We start from the raw sequence: 16,422 nt of genomic DNA on the forward strand, positions 1-16,422 counted from the left end.
GAATTTCAGGACAACTTCAATAGATATTTTTTTAATGTGTCATAGGAAAATAAAGGCATTTAGTTTTGGGATAATTTTATGAGACGCTAATGTTCAAAACCAATTTCAGATCTTCTGTAATATCTATGCTTGAAAACCAGTACATAACTCAGAATAGTAGCTGACTGTAACCGTTCAAAAACAGATTAATGCCTCAAAGTCACATATCAGTAAGTGCACCACTATAGTAAAACTTTATTACAGTGATCAGAGAACAGTTTACCCAGTAAGTTTGATTTTCAGAAACTCACAATTCTGCTGCAGCCGTTTGCAGTCGCCTTGTTACAGCTTTCAAAAATGATTATAAGCAGAGGCACAGACAATTGTTATGCCTTTAAGTTTGAAAGTATTTTTCTCATAGCAAAATCTGCAGGAAACAAGAAGGTGTGCAAAATAGTCAGCCTCATAGAAGACCTGCGTGCTGTTTAGGTAAACATTTATGTCTAAATCTACTGCTTTTGCAACCCTAAATGCCAATTGTCTTATTTTCTTGCATGACATAAACCATATCCACAGTTGATATTGATGGTTATTAATTCTACAATTCAATTTATTTGCAGCAGCTTATCATCATTTAAAATTTTTATTTTAATGGATCTTGGCTTGCAGAACGACAATGCGCATGCTCAACGTTGATTGGTTGTTGTCCAACTGCAATCTAATTGGCTGTGTGCCAGCTAGCTTCATTAAGAAGATCGACGCTAACCGGTCGCTATGAACGGTGTGGTTCCTCTTCTACAGCACACGTTTAAAAGTCTGTCTTTTTTAGCTCAAACAACTCGGTGCCCACAAGCCGCGGGATAATGTTGTGAATAAACCGAACCACCGGTATAAATAATCAGAGTTAACGTGTGGAACTAAAATGCTAACATCAACGCTAACTAACTGCTAACGTTAGCTCGTCCCTCGTGTGTTATTCGCATGTGATGGTACCCAGTCAGGAACAGCCTTTGAAAATCTCAACCGTCTTTCTGAGAGTATCAACGTTACTAAACATGAAATCATCAGGACGCAAAGGTAAAACCATGGCTGATGCTTCGCTAACTGACAGTTAGTAACTTGAGTAAAGTTGAGTAACTATAATGTTAGCATTTGCAGCAGGTTGAGGACTAGCTTCCGTTAGCACGCATCATATTTTCATTTCCAGGAAGAAAGATGACGAGAAGAAATAATTAATTGTTAAATAGGCACACAATATGACTGGGGTTGTGATCTAAAAGGGTTTAAAAGGCATTTCTTTTTATTTCATCTCCACATTAAGATGTCAGAGATATATTTTTTCCCCTTTTCATGTGATCCACCAGAATTGAATTTCAACAGACAACAGCTCGACAGCCTCTTGGATATTAAAACGAACTGCTGTAGCTGTTGAGATGGATCACAGTGACGGATGGATTTGTTCATGTAAATATGTACTAAGCAGATCATTTCTTGCAGAGTGTGGCCCTCGGCAAGCTGCTGTCCCCGGGGTCAGGGCAGCAGGTGCCGACAGTGCTGCCAGCTCCACCTCTCCACACCATAATAAGACATTTCCTCGACATGTAGAGCCTTCCACTTCCTCTGCTAATTAGCGCCCACAAACAAGCCCCAGATTGGGAGATGATGATTTGCAAATAGAATAATGGCTGAAGATAACCAGAGAATTGGCTCTGTTTGGGCACTGGGTGATGTTTTTCCAGTTAGCTCATATGAAGTGGTGTAAACCTTGCATCGTCTAACCTCTTCACCTGAGCCCATTATCACGTTGTCTCCTTCCAGTTGCCTCCCAGCCCCCACACGGATGCTGTTTAACCTCCAAAGGGATTCTCTCCTTCTGAGCTCACTGACATTGTGCCCTTTTTCTTCTGCACACAGAATTCCTGCGTCCACCATCTGGATTTTGTCCTCGACTGCGCGGTCCCCGTCCGCCCGCGACGCCAGATCATCTACCCGCTGGAGGAGCTTGGCATCAACGCTCCTTCCAGGCAGATCACTGAGGACCAGGTGGGCACAGCAGCAGCTGGCTGACAGGGAAGCAGCCTGCCAGGGAATGTAGAATAACTGAAGGCTGCTCACAGAGGAAACACAGCAGGGTGTTAATGAGACCACTAGACGGTGCTGTTTCAAAAGGGAAAGGATCGAGTCACAGTGGGCTTTGCTTTCAGGTATGGAGGGAATCTCAAGTACAGAAGGGTAGAAAACAGTATGATGGAATGAACATCCACTTTGTTACATTTTTTCAAAGTGTATCCACCAATACAAATACAAATATAGGCTATATATAAATATATACAAATATTTTGTTTGTCTAAATATATTTTTTCACACATTAACAGAGACACTACAAATGTAACAATGCAAATTCAAACAGCGCAAACTAACCGAACATCTTATGTGTCGAAAATCATTCAGCTGGTTTAAAACATTTGTATTTTACTACAAGTGGCTACACATATTTCCTTGCCAGTGTTCAGAAATTGTTTTTAACACATATGCTGAGAGTTCAGCGTTTGAGTGCTCGCTACTGCTGCAAACTGCAGTGGAAACATTTTAAACCTACAATGTAGCATCTTCTGAGCTTTTGAAAACATGAATAGGATAGAATAGATCAAGTTCAAGCAGTAAAAGATGTTGACGTTAAAGTCCTTAAATGACTTGTAGTGTTAGTTGAGGTGTAAGCACTAGAGCCACTCAAACCAGATGAAGTGTTAACATTAACACACACTCTAAGAAATGTACAAACTGCTGTGACAAAGGAAAGGTAAGAAAGAATAGAGTTGAGTGTTTGCAAATCATCTAGTACAGGTTCCTAAATGTAGAGAAACTACAGGTGTCCTTCAATAGGAATCTGAAAATATACCAAAACAATGCAAAAAAATATTTGGAAAATGTTGAGTTGATATCTGATATGTGACCACAGAATGATTTGTATACTGTTTTAATTGGAGCTGAGTAACCATTAAGATGTCTTTCAAACAAGGTGCTTTTCAGATGGTTGTATGAGCTAGTTTGCTTCAAGCACTCAGCCTTTAAAGATCTCCTCCACTCAAAAATGTGTTTTTCTCCTAATTTATGTCCAACCTTGAATATAATGACTCGTATTTGTGCAAAGTTTGCCACTCGAGGTGTTTTAACATTCCTCTGCTGAAGGGGGAGATGCCTGTGCTCTTCCCTAAAATCTGAGATTCTTGTTACGGACAAGGACAAGCCACAGTTGTATTATGCAGATGCCAGCACATATCAGCAGGGAAATGGTCTTTGGCACAACAACGGCAAAGAAACCTAAAATGTCCAGTGCAGAGTGGACTTGTCATGACACAGAGCGAGAGTGTGCAATAGCAAATCGGATGTAAATTGGACCCTGGAGCTTCCTTTCTGTCTGGAGGGGAACTTTAAAGGTGCACAATGTGAGATTAGGAGCATTTGAAATGCCTCTCAAGCGGCTTCAACGTTTTATAGGTCACATGTTTTGTAAAAAAGAGCATTTTACATACAGCAACATTTTAAAAGGTGTTAAACAATCTGTCTGTCACTGTGCAAAAGCCTTTTATGAATAGTAATGTTTTAAAAACAGATACCTACCTAAGGTGATGCTATAAAAAATGATTGATAAAAGGTTTAGTTTAAAAAATTACTTAAAAAGTGCAGGTGTTTTTTGTTTGTTTGTTTGTTTGTTTTTTTAAGTGCAATCAGAGTTGAGCAGGCTGACTGCCTGCGGGAAAAGGCTCTTCCTCAGTCTCAGTCCGAGCCTTTATGCAGCGTAGGCGTCTGCCCGACTGCAGCAGGGTAAAGGCTTGTAGCTAACACCGCTAACAGTTTAAACAACATGGCGTCAGCATTTTCATTTCGGAGACCGTGAAGGCTGCGCCCTGCAAAGGAAGCGTCAGTTGAATTGGAACACGAGCAGTTTGTATCTGAGGGGGACCTGGAGGGTGGGTGGGCGTTATCAGTTGTAACCACTGAATTTACCAAATCTCTCCAGTGTTCAGTACTTTAGCATGTCTCTCCGCCAGGGTCTGTTTCTAAGAACTTAAATAGCTATAGTGTCACTTGAGAACAACCGTTTTCTCTTCTTTTTCGTTAAAAAGCTAAGATGTAAGTAAAGGAATGAAAGTGACAGGTGAATAATGCTAATAATTCTGTTGAAGTCCTTCCATGAGCCCTATGTTCTGGAGCCTGGCTGATCTAAATGTGGCAGTGATTGATTTTAACATCCTGTTCTTCAAATATTTACCACATGTCCAGCAGAACGCTCCCGTTAGACCCGCGGCGTCATCGTCTACAGTCACACGTTCATTTCTCTTCATCAACCCTCCCACACACACACACACACACACACACACACACCTTCACCTCAGTAACGCAGCAGTCGTGATCTCCAGGCTACCGTGCAGATGATGTCGGCCTCGGGATGATTAATCACATCTAAAGCACCTGTTCCCTCTCTGTCAATACAGGATCATATTACACAGAGCCTCGGCCATTGTGTTTAGGGAAGGTGAGGCATCTCCAGCGTGATAAGAGCTGATGCACCTGCTCCACCGCACATGCAGATGAGACAGCCGCTTTGTTCATCTGATCACCTCATCTGGTTAATTCCTGCAGTATCCAGATGGATGCATGTAGGCAAATGACAAACACAGGGGTTCTTTTACATATAAAGTGATACTCATTTAAAATAAATGTCAAAACACAGTGTCTATATGACACACAGATGAAAAATTCTTGTTTATCTGACAGGTTTTATAACTGTTTTAATGGATGACTTCTATAGGAGATGATTACCAGCAACCTTTCCTATAAATGTATCTCCATCTGTGCTGGTCTAGGCTCCAGCTTTTCCACCTACTGCTGTATTAGAAGCAAATTCATTTGGGAAGAATGTTTTAGAATTCATCCAAAATTGGCCACAAATCATAAAATGAGTGGCTGTTTAAAGTTTACTACAATATTTTTATGTTTTATTCTTAAGTTTGAACGTGTCCCACACAAACTTAAAACAAAAGTTTTAAGTCCTGGGATTGAATGTTTTGTACCAAAATGATTCTTTGGAGTTATAGTAAACATTTGATCAATAATGCAATACTTTCTATTCTAAGATACCTTCTTCTGTACTGATGACAGGGCTCCACACTAACTTTAAAAAGTGGCCGGCAACCAGGCATCCTTTTGGTTGCTGAAACTGAAAATATGGTTGCTATTTTTTTCGTCACCTTATATTTTGAATAGTTAAGATACTTTGCAGTTATACGTCAGCTTCATGATGAAAATGTAACATAAAAGAATACAAGCTTTGTTACAGTAAGAGAACAAAACCCCACAGTCAAACAACATGTTTGTCTCTAAAACAAATACCTGCATACACGCAAGTAAATGCACAAGCATGCTGCAGCACTCCTGGTTCTGACTGTTATTTAAAATATCACTAATGCACTTTTCTTTTTTGCCGTAGTCGTGCAGACGTAGTCTGTCCATTAAGACGGGAAACATGAAGAGAAAGGATCAGATGTCTTTGTAACTGCCTTTTAATGAATACATTTTCAAAAGTATTAGGAATGAAAAATACTTTTGTTTTATTGCTACAATTAAAAATATTCATAAGAGGACTTGGCTGACGGGTGCACGCATACATTTATCTTATAAAATAACCACAGGCTCTTTTGTTTTCCTGCTAATCAGACTAAACAACCTCTCTGAGTGCGTGACAGATGTCGGGCACACATGCCCTCGTGGAAATTATCTGAATATTACACAAAGGTTAATTTCACCCTCGGGTTTCCCCCTCCCTTCTTTTTGTCCAATGCCGTTTTTATCCAACAAGGTGCATTATGGGGCCAATCTGCCTAATTACAGATGATGAAGGAGCCATTAACTGCCTCCCCTCCCAGTGTGAGGACCAGAGACACTTGGTGGCGGAGGAATTGGAAAATTAGAGTGCGGTGTTTGACTAATTCCTGTGGGACTCTTGTAATGATTGTAGAGAAGTGTTTCTTAAATGTCAGGTCGATCCCTGTGTTTGGATGCAAATTAAAAGTGAATGACTCTGAAAAATGTCACCACATCTATCCCAGTGTATTGGGTCTACAGACCACAATAAGTGTTAATTTCATTGGACAAAAGTTAGAGCCGCGTGCTGTCAACTCTGAAACACTGAAATAAGTGAAGTAACACTGACTTTTAATGGATTTCCCCAACAAGTCTGTAAGCTAATCAGAAGCAGAGTAATCAGGTAACCGTTTACAGCTCTGGGTCAATAGGATCCTGTTAGAATCTATTGGAACCTTTTTATTAAAAAGGTGTTTTGTTTGATCGTTGCACATTCTCTTCTCTAGCTCTAATATGAGATATTCACAGGTGAGTATTTAGCATTTTCTTGTTGTTTGTTCATCACCTCCCCGGTGTCAGACATAAATCTCATGAAGGCATTATTAAAGGCAAGACTAACAAAGGAAACACATTTTGATGGTATCTAATTTAAAATTTAATTTCAAGTTTTCAAACCCTTCTCTTTAATGACTTTGAGTTTTTCAGTGTATAAAACAGAAATAATTAAATCTGGTTGTGAAATATCTCGGCCTCAAGGCATATCTATTTTAAATATAATGTCTAATGGTGGGATTTGGGAAATCTGAATTTGCCTGTAAAAGGACTGTTTTTGATATTCAATCATTTTCACTCGGTACATTTCAGAAGTGTACAATTTTGTACAAACCTTGCTTAAAGGTTACTTACTGTAAAGGTTTTTGCATTCAGCAGCCTTGATGAAAAGATGTTTACCACTTCATCCTGTGATATTCAAATGGGGAAAATTGGACATGTTATTATGTAATGCTTTTAGTGGGTTAATAATTAAGGCTACATGCATTTGATGGAATATTTAATTTTCACAAAATGGCACCAGTCACTTTGAGAGACTTTTTCAGGGAATCTGGCTGACTGCTCTTCTCTCTCTGTTTCTCTCAGCCACCTTTTGCTCTCAGCCTCATCAGCAGGAAGTTAACAATGGAGCCGAAGGTCACCGTTAACGCCAGGATTGTGGTGGTGGGGGCGTCGGACACGGGCTTATCTTTCCTTGAGGTGCTTTGTTTCTGGTGAGTCTGCCTCAGGACATGATACTCAGTGTCATTTGTGTCCCAGATGTCCAGTAGACTGTAAACTGTATGTAATATATACGCTGGCCTTTTCTGACTTAATAGCTGCACTGACAAATAATGTCACAATTCTTCCTCCTTACCAGACCGGATTAACCTTTTAAGGGGCCCGAGGCAAAAATTTGGACTCAGTCCCACATACACGTCCTGCTGCCACGAAGACTCACTGGAGCACCAACTATGGATTAGTCCGCCGCTTAAAATAGTCCTCAACCAATGAACTATTTCCTCCCATTTGTTTTTATAAAATCAATAGTGGCCAGCTGTTGTAGGAAATTACTGAGACATTTTTAAAAATTCCAACTATCATGAACATTTTTTTTTAAGATTTATGTCTTCAGTATGGTCCAATGGGCTTGAAGCTGAGTGCCAAAAAAATATGAACGGTAGTCAACAGGGATTAACAAATATTGTTTACAAATATGGATGTTTGTCAATATTTAAAGTTTGAAATACCTGTTGTTATAGTAACGTTACATCCTGGTACCCAACACACAGAGAGACCTGTTGTTATAGTAACGTTACATCCTGGTACCCAACACACAGAGAGACCTGTTGTTATAGTAACGTTACATCCTGGTACCCAACACACAGAGAGACCTGTTGTTATAGTAACGTTACATCCTGGTACCCAACACACAGAGAGACCTGTTGTTATAGTAACGTTACATCCTGGTACCCAACACACAGAGAGACCTGTTGTTATAGTAACGTTACATCCTGGTACCCAACACACAGAGAGACCTGTTGTTATAGTAACGTTACATCCTGGTACCCAACACACAGAGAGACCTGTTGTTATAGTAACGTTACATCCTGGTACCCAACACACAGAGAGACCTGTTGTTATAGTAACGTTACATCCTGGTACCCAACACACAGAGAGACCTGTTGTTATAGTAACGTTACATCCTGGTACCCAACACACAGAGAGACCTGTTGTTATAGTAACGTTACATCCTGGTACCCAACACACAGAGAGACCTGTTGTTATAGTAACGTTACATCCTGGTACCCAACACACAGAGAGACCTGTTGTTATAGTAACGTTACATCCTGGTACCCAACACACAGAGAGACCTGTTGTTATAGTAACGTTACATCCTGGTACCCAACACACAGAGAGACCTGTTGTTATAGTAACGTTACATCCTGGTACCCAACACACAGAGAGACCTGTTGTTATAGTAACGTTACATCCTGGTACCCAACACACAGAGAGACCTGTTGTTATAGTAACGTTACATCCTGGTACCCAACACACAGAGAGACCTGTTGTTATAGTAACGTTACATCCTGGTACCCAACACACAGAGAGACCTGTTGTTATAGTAACGTTACATCCTGGTACCCAACACACAGAGAGACCTGTTGTTATAGTAACGTTACATCCTGGTACCCAACACACAGAGAGACCTGTTGTTATAGTAACGTTACATCCTGGTACCCAACACACAGAGAGACCTGTTGTTATAGTAACGTTACATCCTGGTACCCAACACACAGAGAGACCTGTTGTTATAGTAACGTTACATCCTGGTACCCAACACACAGAGAGACCTGTTGTTATAGTAACGTTACATCCTGGTACCCAACACACAGAGAGACCTGTTGTTATAGTAACGTTACATCCTGGTACCCAACACACAGAGAGACCTGTTGTTATAGTAACGTTACATCCTGGTACCCAACACACAGAGAGACCTGTTGTTATAGTAACGTTACATCCTGGTACCCAACACACAGACAGACCTGTTGTTATAGTAACGTTACATCGTGGTACCCAACACACAGAGAGACCTGTTGTTATAGTAACGTTACATCCTGGTACCCAACACACAGACAGACCTGTTGTTATAGTAACGTTACATCGTGGTACCCAACGCACAGAGAGACCTGTTGTTATAGTAACGTTACAACCTGGTACCCAACACACAGAGAGACCTGTTGTTATAGTAACGTTACATCCTGGTACCCAACACACAGACAGACCTGTTGTTATAGTAACGTTACATCGTGGTACCCAACGCACAGAGAGACCTGTTGTTATAGTAACGTTACAACCTGGTACCCAACACACAGAGAGACCTGTTGTTATAGTAACGTTACATCGTGGTACCCAACACACAGAGAGACCTGTTGTTATAGTAACGTTACATCCTGGTACCCAACACACAGAGACCTGTTGTTATAGTAACGTTACATCCTGGTACCCAACACACAGAGAGATCTGTTGTTTTAGTAACGTTACATCCTGGTACCCAACACACAGAGAAACCTGTTGTTATAGCAACGTTACATCCTGGTACTCAACACACAGAGAGACCTGTTGTTATAGTAACGTTACATCCTGGTACCCAACACACAGAGAGACCTGTTGTTATAGTAACGTTACATCCTGGTACCCAACACACAGAGAGACCTGTTGTTATAGTAACGTTACATCGTGGTACCCAACACACAGAGAGACCTGTTGTTATAGTAACGTTACATCCTGGTACCCAACACACAGAGACCTGTTGTTATAGTAACGTTACATCCTGGTACCCAACACACAGAGAGATCTGGTTGTTTTAGTAACGTTACATCCTGGTACCCAACACACAGAGAAACCTGTTGTTATAGCAACGTTACATCCTGGTACTCAACACACAGAGAGACCTGTTGTTATAGTAACGTTACATCCTGGTACCCAACACACAGAGAGACCTGTTGTTATAGTAACGTTACATCCTGGTACCCAACACACAGAGAGACCTGTTGTTATAGTAACGTTACATCCTGGTACCCAACACACAGAGAGACCTGTTGTTATAGTAACGTTACATCCTGGTACCCAACACACAGAGAGACCTGTTGTTATAGTAACGTTACATCCTGGTACCCAACACACAGAGAGACCTGTTGTTATAGTAACGTTACATCCTGGTACCCAACACACAGAGAGACCTGTTGTTATGGTAACGTTACATCCTGGTACCCAACACACAGAGAGACCTGTTGTTATGCTAACGTTACATCCTGGTACCCAACACACAGAGAGACCTGTTGTTATGGTAACGTTACATCCTGGTACCCAACACACAGAGAGACGTCACTTACCCACTGTTGGATGTGAAGTCTTTAGAATTACGTATTTTTACAGTCTGATACTTCAACAGTAAAATTTTAAATTGACAAACATCATATGTGTAATTCATGGTACAATTCAAACAGGATCAAACATCTTTTTTTTCTTTCACCATTGACTACCGTACATATTTTTTCTAAAATAAGGTCCCATGCTGGGCTCTCTGTGGAGAGGCATTGTTGGTCTGGGTTATTTCATAGGATTTTTGTACAATAAGACCACCAGCCTTTTCTTTTATTTTGGAATAAACACCATGTGAGCACAATATAAACTAATCTTAAAACTAGATTTTGACAAAGACTCTGACAAAGACCACCTCTGGAATTATTAATTATTAAAAAGACTTCAGTTTATTTGTTTACTTTACTAATGATACTCAGAAAATAAGTCCATTCATCAAAACATATGATGTAGAAATTCAATAAGCACACCGGCTTTCAATAAAACCCTGTCTGTGTTTGAACCTCCCAGTTAGTGTGTGTTTGTCTAACAGGACAAACACAATGTCTTTCATCTCCATGTAGCAGTAAACACAGACAAATAGTAAAGGAGGTGTAACAGACAGATGGCAGCCCTTATAATAAAGTATTCACATAATTTATCAAAGATTGTGATACTCCTGTGTTCTCAGAAACCCTAACCCAAGGAGAGCAGTCCCTCACCAGACTTCTCTTTCATTTCTTTATCGTCTTTTATTCCAGGAATCCTATCTCTGGAAATGTCACTTGACTCCAGGTCGGACGTCTTACATGTTTGCCATCGTCCTCGCTTTGTGAGATTAACTGCTCTGGCAGATAGTAAGAAGCGCGGTGCTGCTGATTCAGAACCAGGCGATAGCTGCCAGGCAACCGTGGTCGTTGTCTTGCGTGAGCGAGATCTCGCAGCCCCTCAGAGCTGGCGAGTGTGGCGGGCCGGTGATGCCGGGGCGGGCATACGCAGCTGTCTGGGGCCTGGCATTCAGCAGCGCCAGTGCTGGCCCCCTTTAATTAGCCACTCCACCGTTTCCCCCCATCAGGGATCTGCTGCAGCGATCTGTGTTTGCTGTCACTAATGAGTTGAGTAATAAGGCAGTTAGTGTCCGCTGAACTAATGGTGAGGCGGCGACGCATTGAGAGGGTGAATGATGGGTCAGTTTCGGCCTGCTGGGGCCCTTCTTATCAGCCCTGCCCAAACGTCCATCCCCCATTACCTCCCCCCACCCTGACACAGCTTTCCATGTGCTCATTGAATGCAGCCCAGCAGCACTAGCATCGCACCCCCCAACTTCATTACTGGCTGGGACAGGGTCAGACAGATAAAGAGCTCTGCGGCGGCTCGGCCCTCTGCTTGCTGCGGTCAGGCTGCAGGGTTACCACGGCCGTCTGTCACCGGCTGATAACAGAGCAAATCCAGCGCTGATTCACTCACATCCAGACACCAATAATGGGCCTTAATGCCTCACTGCTGCTGCATAAATCCACCTTCTGGCACAGATTAACAAGGAGAAGTTTGACTGCACTCATTGTCTGGTCGCTGATTATTATTATTATTTGCATGTTCACGTCAAAATCAAAGGTCAAGCGACGGATGACATACAGCTTTGAAATGATATTCGAGGATTCTTTACTTGATCCGTCTGTTGGCGCTGGTTGGATCGCTGACTTTATGCTCATTTTGCTGCTCACTACAGGGGAGTAATATAACTTGATATTAACTTAATCAGCCATTTTTAATTATTTACTAAGCAATAATGGTTGGTTCCAGCTCCTCAAATGTGAGCATTTGCTGTTGCTCTGTTTCTATGTCATTGTAAATTAAATATCTTTGGATTTTAGGCAACTTAGGCTCTGGCTTTGAGAAATTTGCATTTTTTCACTGTTTCAGAATTTTTATAGATAATTAATACATTTAAAAAAATACACAGGGTAATAATCGATAATGAAAACCATTGTTTATTTCAAAATATCCATGGTTGTTTTACACTCTCTACTAGAGAGAAATGGTGGGAAATATGGATGTATTGCAGGAGTATCAGCATGAGTCCACGACCGAGGAAGTGTCTGTCTGTTAGTTCAGTAGTGTGCAGTAACAGCAGGACGTTAACATGCTGACAGATTCTAGAAAATTAATCTAAAACAGCCTCATTGTTCTCTATGAAGTTTGCTGGAAGTGATGAATTGTTTATTGTGAATACTGCGCCGGACTCAGTTAAAAAAAATGGCCTGAAAAATGTAACCATGCTTGTCAGCAACTGACCATATGTTAACATAGGAGGCAGTTTGGCCTTGTGTGTTCTGATTAATCTGGCATCCAGTTATGTCTGGGCGATATGGCAAAAATCTTATCTCGATAATGATATTTATCATGGTATAGTATGATTTCTGGTTATTCAATAAATAAATAGTCCGTATGAAATAACCACATGGTTTTATTTACTCACGTAATTAAGAACTTTAGTGCAAAATAAACATGAATTTCCAAGTGCAGTTAGCTTCAGCAGCTACAGTCTACACTGACTATGTTTGCATGCATGCACACAAAGCAATAATCACTGTATGAGTATTCCAGATTTTCTGAGAAGGTTGAAGTAGTTTGTGCTTTTTAATATCAATCTTTGACGATATAATGATTCCATTTTAAGATGATGTATTGTATTATTGCCCAGCCCTATATGTGGTAAGTACACCAGTCGTGATTCAGTTTTAATGAAAACACAACTCCTGGCATTTGCTTCTGGTGTTCTTCACCACAATTAAGAAAGCCAACCAGCTTTAAAAGTGACGTATTTTCCTTTTAAATAAGTGCTGTGTGGTGAATCTCATTTATGTCTGTGAAGAGGTTCAATGAGTTATGGTGTTAAACCCCCCCAAATATCTGGCCCTTAATTAAAAAAACAAAACAAAACAAAAAAAACAGTATCAGTAGAAAATTCAACTTAGTAGTCAGTGATTTACAAAATGATCCACGATGGTCTGACGGTTTACCGGCTACCAAATATCTGCTAGTTGACCAATTTCAATCCCATTCAAAGTGTGTACATGTAGTCATACTACTCGTGAGTAATGTAACACAACAGCCCTCCCATCCAACATATATCAAGTCACTTTACCAGCATTTTGGTGTCTGGTGTTGTAGATCTGTGCCGTGGGCGTTGATTTAACAGGAAGCTGAGATAAGAAGAGGGCAGGAGGCGTCAGTGTGATAAGGCTGAACACTCTGCTATTCACTGTTATCTGCTGTGTAGTGTCCTATAGGACACCACAAAAGAAGTAATTTGCATCACAAGAGAGACAGTAAAGTCACAAGACTTATGAGGGCAGTTCAGGATTTTCCAGGACTAGTGCAGCGTTTTAAAGGCGCACTCACACTCTGTAATCCGCGCCGTGCCCAAGCATGTTCTGAAAGGTTGGAAGAGGTGTTCTTCGACACGGTACACTTACTCTTGTGCGGGCACGCAACATGGACGTGATGTGTTATCGTCATTCCACTCAATATCGATCGGTGCTCAACTCAGATAGCATCCCGCAACACTCAAAACGCCCCCACGTATTGCACTCATGTTTTCGAGAGGTGTCTTGTTAGATCCCAAAATGAATCTTTACTGCCTGAAGCGATGTCACAACATTCTTCTTCTTTTACCATATCGTCACCTGTTAGTTTGACAGGAATAGTACACCTGATACACTGATCAGTTTCCTTTTTAAATTACTTTATGAACTCATTATCGCGGTAAGTTTTGACTGAAAATACTGTTGATAACTGTGCAAGACACAGGCTGGCTCTGGGTCGGGCTTAGGCCTGCTTCAGACTCGGTTTGAGGGGTACTGGAGCAAAATTGGAGTGGGACATGGGGAAAAGCTCCGTCCTTTTATTATAAAAATGCCGCTCTGGGCGCACAGTTGGCGGAGCCTGAAGTTTTATTTCATCTGTCTGATTTTCCTTTGACAGCTTTGGAGCTTGCCTCCGTTAGAGACTGCTAGTGCGATTACTGACAGTGGCAAACCCGTGGCAGGTGAGTGACATCATGGTGGCAATCCGTCGGCAATATCGGGATTAATCCATCGTCAACTAGACCAGAGGCAAACCCCTTAGTAGAGAAGGCTACTGAAGCGGATTTGCGCCTTGAATTTGCTCGCACCCAGTAGACAAAAGTACCTGTCTATATTTATGAAACAACGACACGAAGGCTTCGTTGTCTGAACTAGGGGTGTGCGATAGGACGATATTAGATTGTGAACCATTAAATGTATCAAATGTCTCCGCAATCTGCCTTTACATAGAGATTGTTAGTATCGTGCTACAGTGCACATTCAATCAGTTGCAGTTCTATGGCTCATACACGCATCCAAAGTTGTTTTCTCACCCAAATCTTAAGGGCACACACACACTACACCACTACGCCCAGACTCGATTGAGCCTAATGTTCGCATTGTTTGGCCAGTGTGAGCGCTCCGTTCGGTACCTAAGAAAGGCAAGCTTCCTCGGCCCGGCACGCTTGAAGAGGTGGATTTCAGTACGGTACGGTTAAAGTGATGGTTCACAGTAAAATGCACCCTAGGTCATTTCCACCATGACATCCAGCCAAATACCCCCTCAGAAGCATTTTTAGCGATGGTCAGCATTGGTCAAGATAGGGCTATCAGCCAAATGGCTTAGTACTGGCGCGATGGTACATCTTGATTATCTCGTAAATTACCCCACTAATAATGCATGGAATGTTACCAAACTTCTACAGTAGTACACATAGGGTCCATACTCACAAAACCAGGCATTTTAGTGTAAGTACACCAGGAGTTTATTTAAAAGAACACTTGCCTGATAGCTTCTATCCTCGGCTGCCAATGCTACCTTGCGTACCGTGTTTACCCAGCCGATGCCGTGACGCGAGTTTCACGCGAGAGTATGAAAACGTTTCACTGAAGTTTTATAAATGCTTGTATTATCAGGTCAACAAGTGTTGACAAGTGTTGACCTGATAATACAAGCATTTATAAAAATTCAGCAAGTAGCAAGAGTGCACGTTACTTGAGTGTTGTTGTTTACCTTTTGAAACCAATGTAAATTTTGGGAGTAATGCAAAAGTCTCTGATTGTACTCGTACTCTAAACCATGTCAAAATTCTTGTTGAATGTTCATACTTTGCAGAATTGCACTTCGAAAACGTACTTTGGCCTAAATGATCAGTTATTCTTTCAGTTCTGTTACCTTGTAGGGCTATATTTTTAAATAGGGGAATTAGTTTGGTTGTACTGCTCTGTAACTTGCAAAATAGTCTTACGAAACAACATGAAAAAAAAATTGTGATAACATCATGGATCGTGATCCTGCCTGAACAAAATCGTGATATGATATTTTGCCATATCGCCCACCACTAGTCTAAACCAGGATAGCAAACCCAATTACTCCTTTCAACCTTGGTAAATGCAGCGCAGACCAGATCCACTCCTTTTTTCATACATTTTTCAATAAAAGAGACATAACATATGCAGGCGAGTATTTTTGTGTTGTTTATTTGCCATGCCAACGGTGTTTAAAGGCCTCTACAAACAACTAGCACTGGTTGGGCAGAAACAACCTGACTGTCAAGGACAATAACTGGTTCATTGATCCAGCTTAAATAAATTCTGTTGAGACAATTGATTTTTAACTCCTCATTTAAGGTATTCATCCGAGCTCCTTTTTTTCAGCACAAATAGTGTTAGCAGTAGCAGCAGTGAATATTTAAATGTGTAAGAGTGCAAAGGCCAATTATCTTTGCAGATCTATCTCTCTGTGTTCACGTGTGGCACAGATCTTCCTCATACATAAAAGCAAAGTTTTATTCCATACTCTTTATTTTCCTCTTGACATTATCCCACCTTTCTAAATGCTGTTACACATCAATGGATGAAGCAGGTAGTTGAAATTCAAAGTGTCCTTCCCCCGAAAACAGTCGTCTTGTAAGGATTTTTTTTGCTGTGGAAAAACACTCATGCTTTTGAGTATATGTTCTTTCATAGCCCTCATCTGAGGTTCAACAATCTGACCCTCATCTCAACACACGGTTTACCCGGCGACGACGACCACAAGGACGTCGGATTTCTGTCCACAAGGTGAGTGAAGATAACCCGCTCTCTTCACAGATGAGAGCAGGTTCACACTGAG

General features: G+C 41.2%; 1 protein-coding gene across 1 annotated transcript in view; it reads left to right on the forward strand.

Annotated features, from left to right (window-relative positions):
• cfap61 (cilia and flagella associated protein 61) overlaps positions 1-16,422 on the forward strand; it is a gene marked incomplete at its 5' end in the record, with an annotated part of 42,370 nt that overhangs the window by 8,233 nt on the left and 17,715 nt on the right. Inside the window, 3 exons of the mRNA XM_084030628.1 lie at positions 1,894-2,022; positions 6,982-7,109; positions 16,278-16,370. Coding sequence (XP_083886754.1) covers positions 1,894-2,022; positions 6,982-7,109; positions 16,278-16,370 — 350 coding nt within the window. The remainder of the gene's footprint in view (positions 1-1,893; positions 2,023-6,981; positions 7,110-16,277; positions 16,371-16,422) is intronic.

Source organism: Eutrigla gurnardus (assembly GCF_963514095.1).
Source record: "Eutrigla gurnardus genome assembly, chromosome: 16".
Classification (NCBI taxonomy): domain Eukaryota; kingdom Metazoa; phylum Chordata; class Actinopteri; order Perciformes; family Triglidae; genus Eutrigla; species Eutrigla gurnardus.